At 35.9% G+C, this 16,064-nt stretch overlaps 1 protein-coding gene across 6 annotated transcripts in view; it reads right to left on the reverse strand.

Annotated features, from left to right (window-relative positions):
• Positions 1-2,874: 2,874 nt before the first annotated feature.
• The window catches only part of LOC105081813 (cytochrome P450 2C18), a 35,642-nt gene continuing 22,452 nt past the window's right edge, over positions 2,875-16,064 (reverse strand). For 3 of the 6 annotated variants that reach the window (XM_010971191.3, XM_074373914.1, XM_045507529.2), the window contains exons 8-9: positions 5,048-5,189; positions 2,875-3,250 (exon numbers count right to left, since the gene is read on the reverse strand). In XM_010971191.3, coding sequence (XP_010969493.2) covers positions 3,069-3,250; positions 5,048-5,189 — 324 coding nt within the window. In that variant the 3' untranslated portion in view covers positions 2,875-3,068. Of the gene's footprint in view, positions 3,251-5,047; positions 5,190-6,381; positions 10,696-16,064 lie in introns of those variants that run through there. The other 3 variants (XR_012510190.1, XR_012510191.1, XR_012510192.1) reach the window with 3 other exon arrangements.

Genomic DNA, 16,064 nt, shown 5'->3' on the forward strand with positions numbered 1-16,064 from the left:
CATCTTAATTTCCTTAAATTAATTATATTTGCAAATTCTATCTGATCATTTAAAATGAGTTATTCACCAGTCCTGGGGATTAGAACATGGACATCTAGATAAATAGAAAATGATACCTAAGGAAAATGTGCAGGAAAAAAAGACAATTCCTAGTCCAGGCCCTGTATGCAGTAACTAATTGTTCAGCAAATATTTACTGAATAAACATATAGATTAAAGAGAAAGCAAATGTTCAAAAAGAGTTTTAGGATTTAAGAAGTTCCTCAACCCCTGCAGTAAGTATTCATATATATATTAATTATCTTTTAATAAAGAAAAAATCCCCAAATTCCATTCGGGCTTATATAAAATGAAAGTTAACTGAAGTGTTTCTCTAAAACAAACAGATGTACACCACACCTAGACTTCCAGTGACAATTTATTTTTTAAAGGTTATTAGCTGTAAGATACTCATATCTACTTTTCTGCCAAATAAGTGTAGTAGCATATGCTGGGTGAATTATGACTAAGCTCGTAATCAACTTAGTAGGCTTCCAAAACTAGATTTTCTTCAGTGGTTTGAAAAGATAACTTTAAAAACCTCTTAAGTATGGTGTTTGCATGAACCAATTTCATCATTCAAAAATGTCTATTTCTATAAAGGTCCTAAAGAGGTAAAACTAATGTATCGTGCTAGAAATTGGAACACTGGTTGCTTCTACGGTTGGGGATTGACCAGAAAGGAGGTGAGGGAACATGTTAGGGGGTTGGGATTGTTCTATAGCTTGATAGGGTGTGGTTACTCAGGTGTTGGTGTTTGTCAAAACTAACTAAACTGCACACTCAGCTCCCATCAGAAGGCTCCAATGCCCCTCAAATGAGCAAGATGTTAAAGGCCATTTCTAAAAGGAAAGGTGTACCTGAAATAAATCTGTTTTCATATCCCTTCTCATCTAAAGTGGCCATGTATTTATACTTGCTCTTTCAAGGCACAACTGGACTCTGCTTTTCATTATGGTTACAGATTAATCTTGATAAAGATTATTTCTGATAACAAATAATAAAATAACTCACTTTAAATGGTAAGAGGGACTTTGCAAATATAATTATGTTAAGGACAGTAAGATGAGGAGGTAATCCTAAATCACCCAGGTGGACCAAATGTATTTACAGGGTCCCTGTAAGAGAAAGACAGGGAGATTAGCATAAGTACTAGGAGATAAGAAAGAGGATAGAGCCATGTGAGGAAGGTGTCATGAGCCAAAGGATGCTGGCTGTATCCAGAAGCTGAAAAACATGGGGAAATGGACTGTCTCCTAGAGCCTCCAGAGGAAGCAGCCCTGCTGACACCTGGATTTTAGCCCACTGAAAGTGATATTTCACTTTTGAACTCCAGGATTGTAAGAGAATAAAACTGTGAAATTCTAAGCCACTAACTTTGTGGTCATTTGTTACAACAGCAAGAGAAAACTAATACAAATACTACCTACCTTCTAGGTTTATGAGAAAGACACAGTAACATAAAACATACAAAGTACCAAAAACTATATAAGGGAAGTCAGAAGTTGAAGGATGGGAAAGGTGATGATGGAGGGGAGATTACAAGTTTTAATAAGATTCTCAGACTTCACTAAGAAGGCGACATTAGAACAATTATAAGACTGCCTGTATCCTACACATTTACTAATACATTAAACTTTTTTTCATTTACCAATCAAGAAGGGTCAAAGTAATATAATATAGTTTTAATTTGCACTTTGTAAGACTTTTCATATGTTTAATATCATTTCCATTTCCTCTTCTGTAATCTGTCCCTTCAAATTATTTATTACTTAGAGGTTTTCCTGACATTACTTAGTGCAAAAACAGCAAGTTGTAGAACAATGTGTTGTATGAACCCAATATTGTAAAGAATCATGTTTCATCTCATATGCAAATGTGTGTATACAATATATATCACTGTGACCACTTACTTATGCACATACATATACACAGATATCCATATACATGTATATCCATGTGTTAACTTAAAATGCATACCAAAGAATAAATGGATTTCTCTGGGAGATAAGCTAGTAAAAGGTGAATGGGTGATACCACTTCTCTTTTCACACACTTCAAGACAGAAGGAAGGCAAAATGATGCCAATAATTTGACTTGTACAAAATGTTCAGTCATCTACACTTTAGAGATGGCATGAGACTGAAGACTTCAGGATCATAGCATCATGCTATCCATCACTCTTACATTAAATATAAAACAGTGTGAAAGAAGGTATAAAAAATAGAATTTGCTGATGCCTTGCAGGGGTTTTGTTCTCATTCAGGAAGAAAAGAATAACATTTAGAAGATGTTATTAGAAATATGAAAGCATATGATAATATTTGACTATAACCTTGAAACATGTAGTAATGAGAACATGGTATGTCTTTAATTAGCATTCACAGTGACACCAAAGCCAAGAAATGAGTTCCAACCCTTATTGTTCATTCCTCCCACTGCTGATCTTCTCATTGTTTCCCTACAGGTTGGAGCTGCTCCTGAATACAATTTCTCTCACTTTCAAATCCAAACCTCAAGTAACTGTAGGAGACACTCAGCCAAGGGAGTTTTTCTGGCCCATTCCCCTATGTCCCTCTCAGTGCTCATCATTAAGGAGAAGTAAGGCCTCTTTGGACTCTATTTTCTTCCATTTCTTACCTGTATTATGTACAAAGAAGGAAAGTTTGAGAACAGGCCCAGCAAATACTGAGGCTATTTAGAACATCCAGAGGACAAATGGCTGTGTAGTGGCTTATACTCCTCATTCTTCTGTGTTTCACAGTGATAACATAGTACTAAGTCAATATTAGATAAGTGTTAGCATTTGTGGTGGCCAAAAGAAGTGTTACAGACTAAAAAGAATAACACATATATTTATTCAATAAAATTCAGGAATCTCACCTACAATGGAGGCTGGATGTTCACTGGATATTGATGGAAAGGGAAGATGTGAGATTAAGTGGCAAGAGAAATCATCCCTGGTAGTGAGAAAAAGGAGGGGGAATTAGAGACAACAGCACAGCAGCAGCTGGATGGTGTGCCCTTCATCACACAGGAATGAAGCAGAGCTGGTACAAGGGTGGCACATGGCCAAACCCACTAGAAACTGGGGTGGTGTCGATATCCTTAGGGTCAACAATAGATTCCAGGGTAAATTTCTGTAAAATGGTGGTCAAGAATAAAAACAGCTCCATGCGGGCCAGGCCCTCTCCAAGACACATCCGTTTTCCTGAAAATAACACACAGAGGGGATTTGTTCCGAGAATAATACGTTGGGAGCTGTAACAAAACATATGCAGTAACTATTTAATGAATGAATGTCTAGATGGAGGGCTGGAAGGATGGTTTAAGAGACAGATGGACAGAAGGATGGATACATTCACTATTCACCTATTATGTTAATGAGAACCTTTCATTCAACAAATACTTGAGTGCCAGCTCTATATCAAGCATTTCATTATGTATGCCCACATTATAACTGCTCTTTTCCATTTCCAGTTTCCATCAGTCTTTGTAGAAATATCCTCACTCTGCTTCTCTAGACGGGTTGAAGGTAGAAGAACTGAGAGGTGGGAACTCATGTTATCTGTGTTTCCCTTTCTACCTCTGGCACCAAACAGCCAAAGATTCTTTTCCTTCCTGTGCTTTTAAAAGCATGTGTCGAAATGTGTCACTCTCCCACTTTAAAATATTAAATGTCTCTCCCATCTGTTCCATGGGATGAGGTCCAAATATGGATTAAACTGGTCCTTCATATTTTGTTCCCAGTCTGATGCTCCCTATCATTCCTTCCATTCTTCATACCCTCTAGTCTCAGCACTAGCCATATCCACTCATCAATTCCTAACATACCATGGAGTTTCTAGCTTTGTCTTGTGCTGTTCCATTTGGCTAAGATGCACTTCTCTTATACTTCCTTCAGGACCTAGGTCCCGTGTCATTTCCTCTTTATGATCTTTGTGATCTTCACAGGCAACAGAATTTTTGCCCACCCTGGGTTTCCTCAGCATCACTCTCACACTTCAATTGAAGCACGGATCACCTTGAGTTGAAATTCTCTGCTTATTTATTTTTCTGCTATGCTGAAATGTGCATTCCTTGGAGAGGGCTCAGTCCTTGACATCTCGGTATATTCAGAGCAAGACCCAAAGCAGGCATCAAAAACCACTGAATACATGAAGGTGGCTCTGTAGCCAGAAATCAGCACACACTGTAGCTGTGAAGACCCAACATCCAAGACCTCTGATCAAAAGTGCAGGAAGATCACGGTGCTCTGGAACCACTGCACAGTATCCTGCCACATTCCCAAGAACTTCCTTACACCACAATTTGTTGGGAGTTTCCGACCTTCTCAAACTACAGGAAATGTCCTGCTCCTATGAAAGTGCCTTGCTCTCTCTTTTTCCCTTGCTCCATGTCCTCTGTGATGCAGGTTAAATTACCTTTCTGCTGTTGGAATGTTGCTTACCCATTTTAGGCCTCACTGTGGGGTATGAGTGACCAGAAAGGAGGTAGCTTCCCTCTTGGTCTCCTGGCAGCCTGTGCGCTCCTCTCTCACAACACTATGCTTAATGAATTAAATTGATCTGTTTACTAACCTCCCTTCCCAAGTAGGATGTTAGCCTCTTTGGCGCCATTCTGTGCTTGTGGATACTTGCAACCCCAGAGCTCAGCCTGGGAAGTGAGGGATAGCATATAAAAAATACATGGCAGGCAAAAAAAGTCTAGATGAGTTTCACCTGCTAAGAAGAGCTCGTGGGTAGCTCAGTGATACATTTAGAGGCAGAATTCAATCTACCTATTTTTGAGCTTTCTCACTTTGGAAGAAATAGGTCACCTCCCCAGACTTTCAATAAGGCAGATGTACGATGAGTGAGTGGAGAGTGCATGGGCACTGGGAGTGGTGCTTGTAATCATGAACAAAGTGCAATTCTACCAGCCCCTGAGTGAGCACCATGTAAGTTCCAACTGGTTGCAAAACCATTTCTTGTCCCCTGAAGTATCTTAGGAAAGTAATTTTAATTACCTGCTGAGAAAGCCATAAAGTAGTCACTTTTCTTAAAGCTGCCACTATCATCCAAGAAGTGGGCAGGGTCAAACACCTCTGGGTTGGGGAATTCTTTGTCATCATGTAGCACAGAAGTCAACGATGTTAATATAGTCGTGCCCTGGGATGAACAGATGAAGATAAATCAAGTTATAAAGAAGTCCTGAAGCTGGAAGAAATGTTGCAAATCATTTACTCTGATCTTTCAATCTGTAGATGAGAAATCCCAGTCCAAAGGAGGGCAGTGGCATTTCCGCCCAGACACAACAAGCAATAACAGGGATGAGTTTAAGACCAGTGTCAGTGATGTTACTAAAGTAACAGAAATACTGAGTACTTGGTTACTTGGGTGCTAGATCTCTGAATCCCCTTACTTATCACGATGTTTGGACACCGCTGTCTGTCCCACCCTTTGCTCTATCTCATAACTTCAGTCTTCATACACTGTATATGTGGATTGTAGCTTAAAATGAAAAGTCTCTGCTCACTCTTGAAAAGTCAGATGTATCTGGAATATGTTTATAGAGCTTTTAAAGATAGAGATCTGATCTGATTAAAAATGACATCTGGCAAGTTCATACACACAGAAACAGATTAGTAGCTGTTAGGGGCTGTAGGGAGGGAGGAATGGGCAAGGACTATTTAATGGGTAGAGGATATTCTTTTGAAATACCGAAAATCGTATGGAACTAGATAGTAACTATGGGTGCACCACATTGTAAATGTAATAAACTTCACTGAATTGTACACTTTAGAATAGCTAAAATGGTAATTTTTATGTTATGTGTATTTTACCACAATAAAAAAGAAAACCTGGGAAGGAGAGATTTCTGGACAAGATGGCAGAGTAGTAGGACCACAAGCCCACCTCTCCTCATGACTACAACAAAACCACAACTGACTGCTAAACGACCATTGAAAAAACAGACTGGAACCTAGGAAAAAAGAACTACTGGAAATACAAAGAGGAAACCACAGCAAGACAGGAGGAGGGACATGTTCACAATATAATTGGGCCCCATATCCCCGGGTGGGTGACCCACAAGCTGAAGAATAATTAACTTGCAGAGGCCCTCCCACCAGAGTGAGATTTCTAAGCCCCACGTCAGGCTTCCCAGCCTGGGTTCCAGCACTGGGAGGAGGAGACCGTAGAACATCTGGTTTTGAAGTCTATCAGGGCTTAACTCCAGAAGTCCCATGGGACTGAGGGAAACAGAGACTTCATTCTCTTGGGAAGTGTACATAGAATTTCACGTGCTCCAGGTCCAAGGGCAGAGGCAGCGATTTCACAAGAACTTGGGCCAGTTACTTACTTGCTGGCTTTGGAAGGTCTTCTAGCGAGGTAGGGGACAGCTGTGGCCACCCGAGGAACCTAGAAGCTGCTGGTGGATATTCAGGTAGTGTTCATGGACATGAGCTTTCCTGGAGGCTAATGTGTTGACTGGATAATTAGCACCAAGACCTAGCCCCACCCAACAGCCTACAGGTTTAAGGGCTGGGAAGCCTCAGGCCAAACAACATACATGGAAACACAATCACACCCATCAGCAGACTTCCTGAGCCTCTAGACATGCCACTACACACCAGTACCAACTTCTACCCAGCAATGGGCAGGCAGATTCTTCTTGCCAGGAAGCCTGCATAGGCCTCTAATCCAGTCTCACCTACCAGGGAGCAGATACCAGAAATAAGAAAACAACAATCCCAAAGCCTGTGAAAAGAATTCACAAACAAGGGCCAGACTCTACCTTGGGACTGGGTGGACTCTGGCCCTTGGGTGACAAGAGAGCAGTGTACTGTCAGGGCAAATAGGACATTTCCCACAGAGGGCTACTTCTCCAAGGATGAGATATGTAAATAATCTACCTAAAAATACAAACAGAAAGATAGAAGATATGAGGCAGCAGAGGAACATCTTCCAGGCCAAGGGACAAGATAAAATCCTAGAAGTAGAAATAAGTGATGAAGAGATAGGCTATCAATTCAAGAAAGAGTTTAGAGTAATGATGGTGAAGATGTTCAGAGATCTCAAGAGGAGTATCGATACACAGAGCAAAGTTTTTAGAAAATGTTGGAAAACATAAAGAATACCCAAACAGAGTTGAATAATAAAATTATTCAAATGAGTAACACACTAGAAGGGATCAAGAATAGACTAAATGAGGGAGAAGAACAGATCTGTGAGCTAGAAGACAGACTAGTGGAAATCACTTCTGCAGAAGAGAAAAAAGAAACAAGAATGAAAAGAAACAAGGATAGTTTAAGAGAAGTCTGGGACAACATCAAGCACACTAATATTCTCATCATAAGGGTCCCATAAGGAGAAGAGAGAAAGGATCTGAGAAAATTTTTAAAGAGATAATAACCAAAAACTTTCCTAAATTGGGAAAGGAAACAGTCACCCAAGTCCAGGAAGCTCAGAGAGTTCAACACAGAATCAACCTAAAGAGGAACACGTTGAGGCACATAGTAATCAAATTGACAAAAATTAAGGATAAGGAGAAAATATTTAAATCAGCAAGAGAAAAGCAATAAATAACATACAAAGGAACTCCCATAAGGTCATCAGATGATTTTTCAGCAGAAACTCTACAGGCCAGAAGGAAGTGGCAGGATATATTTAAAGTGATGCAAGGGGGAAACTTACAACCAAGAATACTCTATTCAGTAAGGCTCAGATTTGATGGAGAAATCAAAAGCTTCACAGATAAACAAAAAGCTAAAAGAATTCAGCACCACCAAACCGGCTTTACAACAAATGTTAAAGGAACTTCTCTAGTTATCAAATTACAAGAAAAGAGAACAAAAAGAAGACGAAAAAAAGACCTACAGAAACAAATTCAAAACAATTAATAAGACAGCAATAAGAACATACATATCAATAACTACCTTAAATGTAAATGAATTAAACGTTCCAACCTAAAGACATAGTCTGGCTAAATGGATACAAAGACAAGACCCACAGATATGCTGTCCACAAGGGACAACTTCAGAGCTAGAGACACAAGCAGAAAGTAAGGGGATGGAAAAAGGTATTCCATGCAAACAGAAAGCAAAAGAAAGCTGGAGTAGTAATACTTATATCAGACAAAATAGATTTTTAAATAAAGACTGTTACAAGAGACAAAGGACACTACATAATGCTCAAGGGACCAATCCAAGAGGCTACAACAATTGTAAGCATATATTCATCCAACATAGGAGCACCTCAATATATAATGCAATTGTTAAGACATAAGAGGAGAAATGGACAATACACAGTAATAGTGGAACACAGTGCATTCCATCCAAAAGCAAGAGACTACACATTCTTCTCAAGTGCACACGGAACATTCTCCAGAATCAACCACATGCTGGCCACAAAGCAAGCCTCAGTAAATTTAAGAAAGTTGAAACCATACCAAGCATCTTTTCTAACAACAATGCTATGAGGTTAGAAATCAACTATAAGAAAAAAACTGCAAAAACTGCAAACATGTGGAGGCTAAACAATACACTACTAAACAACCAATGGATCACTGAAGAAATCAAAGAGGAAGTCAAAAAATACTCTGGGACAAAAGAAAATGAAAATACACATGATCCAAAACATCTGGGATGCAGCATATGCAGTTCTAAGAGGGAAGTTTATAGTGATACAGCCTACCTCAGGAAAGAAGAAAAATCTCAAATAAATAACCTAATGTTACACATAAAGCAACTAGAGAATGAAGAACAAACAAAACCCAAAGTTAGAAGAAAAGAAATAATAAAGATTAGAGTAGAATAAATGAAATAGAGACTAAAAAAAAAAAAAAAAAATAGAAAAGATCAATGAAACTAAAAGCTGTTTCTTTGAAAAGATAAACAAAATTGATAAACCCTTAGTCAGACTCATGTTGATCAAAGGGAGAGGGCCCAAATTAATAAAATTTCATTTCAGAAATGAAAAAGCAGAAGTTACAACTGATACCACAGAAATACAAGGGATCATAAGAGGCTATTATAAGCAACTATATGCCAACAAAAAGGACAACATAGAAGAAATGGACAATTTCTTAGAAAGGTACAATTTACCAAGACTGAACCAGCAATAGACAATATGAATAAACCAATTACCAGTACTGAAATTGAATCAGTAACTAAAAATCTTCCAATAAGCAAAGGTTCAGGACCAGATGGCTTTACAGGTGAATTCTACCAAACATTTAGAGAGGAGTTAACACCTATCCTTCTGAAACTGTTCCAGAAAATTGCAGAGGAAGGAAAACTTTCAAACTCATTCTATGAGGCCATCATCACCCTGATACTGAAACCAAAGATATCACAAAAAAAGAAAATTACAGGCCAGTATAACTTATGAATATAGACACAAAAATCCTCAAATAAAATACTAGCAAACCAACTGCAACAGTGCATTAGAAAGATCATACACCATGATCAAATGGGACTTATCCCAGGGATGCAGGGATTTTTCAGTATCTGCAAATCAACTGATGTTATATACCACATTAACAAATTGAAGAATGAAAACAACATGATCGTCCCAATAGATCAGAAAAAGCTTTCGATAAAATTCAACATCCATTTATGATGAAAACTCTCCATAAAGTGGGCATAGACGGAACATGCATCAACATAACAAAGGCCATATATGACAAACCCATAGCTAACATGATAGTTAATGGAGAAAAGCTGAAAGCATTTCCTCTAAGATCAGCAACAAGACAAGGATGCCCACTCTCACCACTTTTATTCAACATAGTTTGGGAAGTCCTAGCCATAACAATCAGAGAATAAAAGAAATAAAATGAATCTAAAACGGAAACGAATAAGTAAAATTGTCATTGTTTGCAGATGACATGATACTATGCATAGAAAACTCAAAAGCGGCGACCAGAAAACTACTAGAACTAATCAGTAAATTTGGTAAAGTTGCAGGATACAAAATTAATACACAGAAATCAGTTCCATTTCTATACACTAACAACAAAAAAGCAGAAAACCAATTAAGGAAATGATACCATTTACCATCGCACCAAAAAGAATAAAATATCTAGGAATAAACCTACCCAAGGAGGCAAAAGACCTGTACTCTGCAAACTGTAAGACACTGATGAAGGAAACTGAAGATGACATAAATAAATGGAAAGATATATGACGTTCTTGGATTGGGAGAATCAATATTGTTAAAATGGCCATACTACACAAGGCAGTAATATACAGATTCAAAGCAATCCCTATCAAATTACCAATGACATTTTTCACAGAGCTGGAACAAAAAATGTTAAACTTTGTATGGAAACACAAAAGAACTCAAAGAGCTGAAACAATTTTGGAAAAGAAGAACAGAGCTGAGGGAATTACACTCTCTAACTTCAGACTATACTACAAAGCTACAGTAATCAAAACAGGATGGTACTGGCACAAAAAACAGACACTTAGATCAATAGTACACTATACAAAGTCCAGAAATAAACCCATGCACTTATGGTCAGTTAATGTATAATGGAATACTACCCAGCGATTAAAAAATGTAAAATAATGCCATTTACAGCAACACAGATGAACCCAAAGATCGTCATTCTAAGTGAAGTAAGCCAGAAAGAGAAAGAAAAATGCCATGTGACACTGCTTATATGTGGAATCTAAAAAAAAAAAAAAAAAAAAGACATGAATTATTTTTACAAAACAGAAACAGATTCACAGATATAGAGAACAGACTTATGGTTACCTGTGGGGAAAGGGTGCGGGAATGGATAAATTGGGAATTTAAAAATTGCACCTCTTGGAGAGAGATAAAAATGTTAGCTATCTTGATTGTGGTAGTGGTTTTATTGGTGTATATATCTATCAAAATTCATCAAATTGTACATCTGAAATATGTGTAGTTTACTGTATAGGAACCATACCACAATAAAGGTGTTAAAAAGAAAAGAAGAAAAAGACAAGTTGCCCAAGAGGAAAAATGACTTCTTAGATATATCAACAAGTACACTAACTACTAAGTATCTATCTCTGGGATATAATGACTACACTTCAATAAAAGTACATATTTAAAAAAAAACAATAACCTGAAAAAAATATGGGAGCACTCTACATTATAGATGAATTCTAGATTAAAAAACAAAGAGGCATGATAAAATTAGAAAAATTATCACTTTTCACCAATTCAGGTAAAGATCATCAATTAATGCTAAAACTGCTGTATGAATGATTTAGGAAAACATGATATTCACAAGGTCTTAAACTACCATACCACAGATTTATTATTTATTATTTATGAAAAACAGAACCTCAGCAATGGAGATGGCAGACACCTCCTTAACAGTACCTTAGCAACACCAGTAATGGAATAAACTGACATTATATGTCTTCAGCCAAAATGTGATGCAGTGGGACATACACATCACCTATGTAATTTTTTTGCCAAAAACACAGAACTGGAATCTAATCTCAAGAAAACAATCACACAAAGCCAGACTGAGGAACATTTTACATGACAATTGTCCTGGACTCTTTGAAATTGTCAGTGTACTGAAATAAAATAAATAAAGGAAAAAGAACTGTTCTTGATCACTGAGGATTAAAGGGACAGATAATCAAATTAAATACTTGTTCCTTTATTGGATTCTGGATGTTCCCTCAAGAAAAGCTATAAAAGATATTTTAGGATAATTGAGAAAATGTATTTATAGGCTAAGTATTAGATAAAATTATTGTAGAGATGATCATTCTTTTCATGTGAACGCTTTCATTGTTATGTAGGATAAAGTCCTTGCTCATATGTTCCTAGAAGATATATACTGAAGTATTTAGGTGTTAAATTTGGTAGCTATCTTATATAGACAGATGCAGATAGACATGTAGTTAAAAGGTACACAATTTCATATATATTTCATGTAGTGTATATATATAGTGTGTTTAAATAACTACTTCAATTTTAAAATGTTTACATTCAAAATTGGGAAGAAATTTCACCCCTTAAGTTTATCATATTTAAGACCTCTAATTTTGTTTTTTAAATTACTACTTTGTATATTTTAAAACAAATAATAAGTGAAAATGTTACTTTAAGATTTAAAAAGCAGGTGTGTTTTCAACAAATGGTGCTGGGACAAGTGGATATCCATAAAGAAAAGTAATAAAGTACGGTCATTACTTCAAACCATAAGTAAAAATGAACTTTAAATGGATCATAGACCTAAATACAAAAATTGAAAAAGAAAAGCATAAATATTTGGTAGCATATGTTGGAAAAGAAATATGACACAAAAGCACAAGTCATAAGAGAAATAATTGATAAATTGGACTCTATCAAAATTATAAACTGTTCTTTGAAAGACATTCCTAGAAACTACAAAAAAGTAAGAAAAAACACATACTGGGAGTAAATATCCACAACACTTAAGATATAATAAAGAGGCTACATGTAAAATATATACAGAACTGCAATAATTAAATAATAAGGCAAATAACCCAATAAAAATAAGAATATAATTTGAGCACTTTACCAATGAACACATATGAATGGCCACCACATAAAATCACCACATAAAAACCCAGAGATCATTATTCATCAAGAAAACAGAAGTAAAACAAAACGTGGTATCACTACACAACTACAACAGTGTCTAAAATTTAAAAACACTAAGAATGGCAAGTGGCAGAGGGCACTGGAACTCTCTTACATTACTAGTGGGAATGTAAAATGTCACAGTCATATGAGAAAATAGTTTGGTGGGGTTTTTTAATAAAGTTAAACACTTAAGCAACCAGCCCTATCCTCGGTATTTACTCAAAAGAAATAAAAATTTATATCCACACAAAAACCTGCATGCAAATGTTCACAGCACCTTTATTTAAATATCCCCAAACTGGAAACAATCCAAATATCCATCAATTAGTGAATGAATAAACAATCTGTAGTACTCCATATGATGGATTACTCATTGTATAAAACAAACTAATGATACATGCAATAACAGAAATGCATCTCAAACATATTCTGCCACATAAAAAAGAGATACACGTATATACTGATTACAAGTTATTTCATTTATGTCACATTCCATTATATTGAAATATTCTTGAAAAGGCAAAACTGCAGGACCAAAAACAGATCAGTGATTACCAAGGGCCACAATGGGGGGAAGTGGACTAGTTGCAAAAGGAGAATAAGGGAACTTTTTGAGATGATGGAAGTATTTTATACCTTGGTTGTGGTGGTACATACATAATTTCACACATTGGTCAAAACCATTAGACTCCACACATACCAAAAACCATTACTCTACCTTCTACCATATGGGACAACACAGATATTCAGAATTATCTCTTCCTCAGAAGATAGAAGTAGTGGTTTCAACCTTAAACTCATAACCCTTTTCCCCTTAAAGTGAATTTTTAGTTATCATATTTTTTATATAATAGTAATATGTGCAGGCTTTAGATGGGAGTAGTCTGTAGGATACCAACTAGAAAGTCTGAATAAAAACAGAAACCAAGTGTTAGAAAGCATTAAAAAGCTGCTGACAAAATGAGTTTCTAGATTCCATAGAAGGAAGAAACTTGGAAAGGTACACTAGTATCTATAGTCAATTTCTGACTGCATTAATATCCAATTCTGAAACAGGAGGTGTTAAATAATTCTTCCTACATAGTGGAGGAAGGATGAACACCTTCTGGAAGAAGATAAACATCATCTGAGACTGCATTCTTTATCTTATGTATATCTGAGCTTAACCAAAACTTATTAGGCACAGGAAAGACAGAACAAAGTGAACACAAAAAGAAGAGAAAAGCTGGCAATTACATATATACATATATATAAACTCTCCACAAAATGGAAAATAACCCACCTTATTTTATAAGGCCAACATTACCTTGATATCAGAAGTCTGATTAAAAATTTGAGAAAGAATAATTGCAGATCAGTCTTTTGTGAATATAAATACAAATGTTCCCAATAAAATGTAGCTAACTAAATCCAGCTGCTTATATATGAGAGACAGACACAGAGACAGAGAGGACAAAACATATGCCATATAAATGAATGCAGAGAATCCATTTGATCAAATTGTACACACATTTATGAAAAACTATACAGATTGCAAAGAGCAGGGGAGAGGGAGATATGGGGAGTTTCTAATCAATAGGTATAAAGTTCTAGTAATACAAGATAAATTCTCAAGATCTGCTATATAACACTATGCCTATAGTTAAAATTAATGTATTGAACATTTACAGATTTGTTGAGGACATACCTAATGTTAAGTATTCTTAAAACAATAAAATTAAATTTTGTTTTAATTTTTTTAAATTAGAAAAGTACCAAATCACTACAATCTTTCAGGAGGTAGTAGCAGCAGCAGTTGACCCTAACTCATTTTATAAGGCCAGCATTACTCGAATACCAAACCAAAGACATTACAAGGAAGGAAAACTAGAGATCAATATCTCTCAGGAACATACGTGTAAAAATCCTGAACAAATTTTACCAAATCTATTCCAATAATGTATAAAATGATTTTTATCCCATGTATACAAGGCTAGTTCAATATCCGAAAACCAATTAATGTAATCCGTTACATCAACAAGCCAAAGAAGAAAAATAACATGATCATATCAACACATGCAGAAAAAAGCATCTGACAAAACAGAACAACCATTCATGATAAAAATTCTCAAAGAACTAGGAGTAGATGGCAACTTCCTCAACTTGATAAAGAATATCTACAAAAAAACTACAGCTAACCAAATTTATTGAGAAACTCAAAGTTTTCCCACTGAGATCAAGAATAAGGCAAGGATATCTCATCTCACCACTGTTTGTCAACATCACACTGTAAGCCTTACCTAAAGGAATAATAAAACGTATACAGATTGGGAAAAAAAATAGAAGTCTTTGTTTGCAAATGACATCATTATCTATGTAGAAAATCCAAAATATTTGAAAAAAATTTCTGAAAATACTAAGTACCCCATGACTACAAGATAAAAAGTTAATACACAAAAGTGAATCATTTTCATATGTCAGCAATTAACAATTGGAATTTAAAATTAAAATCACAATGCCACTTACATAAGCATCCCCAAAATGAAATACTTAGTCATAAATCTAACAAACTATGTACAAGTTCTATATGAAGAAGACAACAAGATGCTGATGAAGAAAATCAAAGAACTAAATAAATGGAGACATTCCATGTTCATGGATAGAAACTTAATATTATCAAAATGTCAGCTCTTCCCAGCTTATTCTACCAATTCAATGCAACTTCAGCCAAAATCCCAGCAAGTAGATATTGATAAACTGATCCTAAAGTTTATAGTCAAAAGACCCAGAATAACCAATTCAATATTGAAGAAGAACAAAGTTGGAGAACTCATACTATTCAAATTCAAGACTTACTTTAAAGCTATTGCAATCAAAACACTGTAGTACTGATGAAAGAATAAACAAGCAGATCAGTGGAACAGAGTATAGAGCCCAGAAATAGACCCACATAAATGTAGCTGACTGATCTTTGACAAAGGAGTAGTGGCAATACAATGGAGAAAAGACAGTTTTTTCCAAAGACCATTGCTGGGACATCTGGACATTCACAAGCGGAAGAAAAAAAAAAAAATGAATATTACATCCTTCACAAAATTAACTCAAAAAGGGTCATAGATCTAAATGTAAAATGCAAGACTATAAAACTCCTAGAAAATAACATAGGAGAAAATGACCTTGAGCTTGGCGGTGACTTTTCAGATGCATATAAAACCAACACTAAAGGCACAATTTATAAAAGAAAGAACTGATAAGCTGGACTTCATTAAAATTAAAATTTTCTGCTCTCAGAAAGACATTTTCAAGATAATGAAAAGACAAGCCACATTGGGAGAAAATATTTGTGAAAGATATATCTGATAAAGGACTGTTATCCAAAACATACAAAGAATTTTTAAAATTCGACAATGAGAATATAAACAACATGATTTAAAACTTGAAAAAAAGATGTGAACAGAT

Source organism: Camelus bactrianus, chromosome 11, assembly GCF_048773025.1.
Source record: "Camelus bactrianus isolate YW-2024 breed Bactrian camel chromosome 11, ASM4877302v1, whole genome shotgun sequence".
Taxonomy (NCBI): domain Eukaryota; kingdom Metazoa; phylum Chordata; class Mammalia; order Artiodactyla; family Camelidae; genus Camelus; species Camelus bactrianus.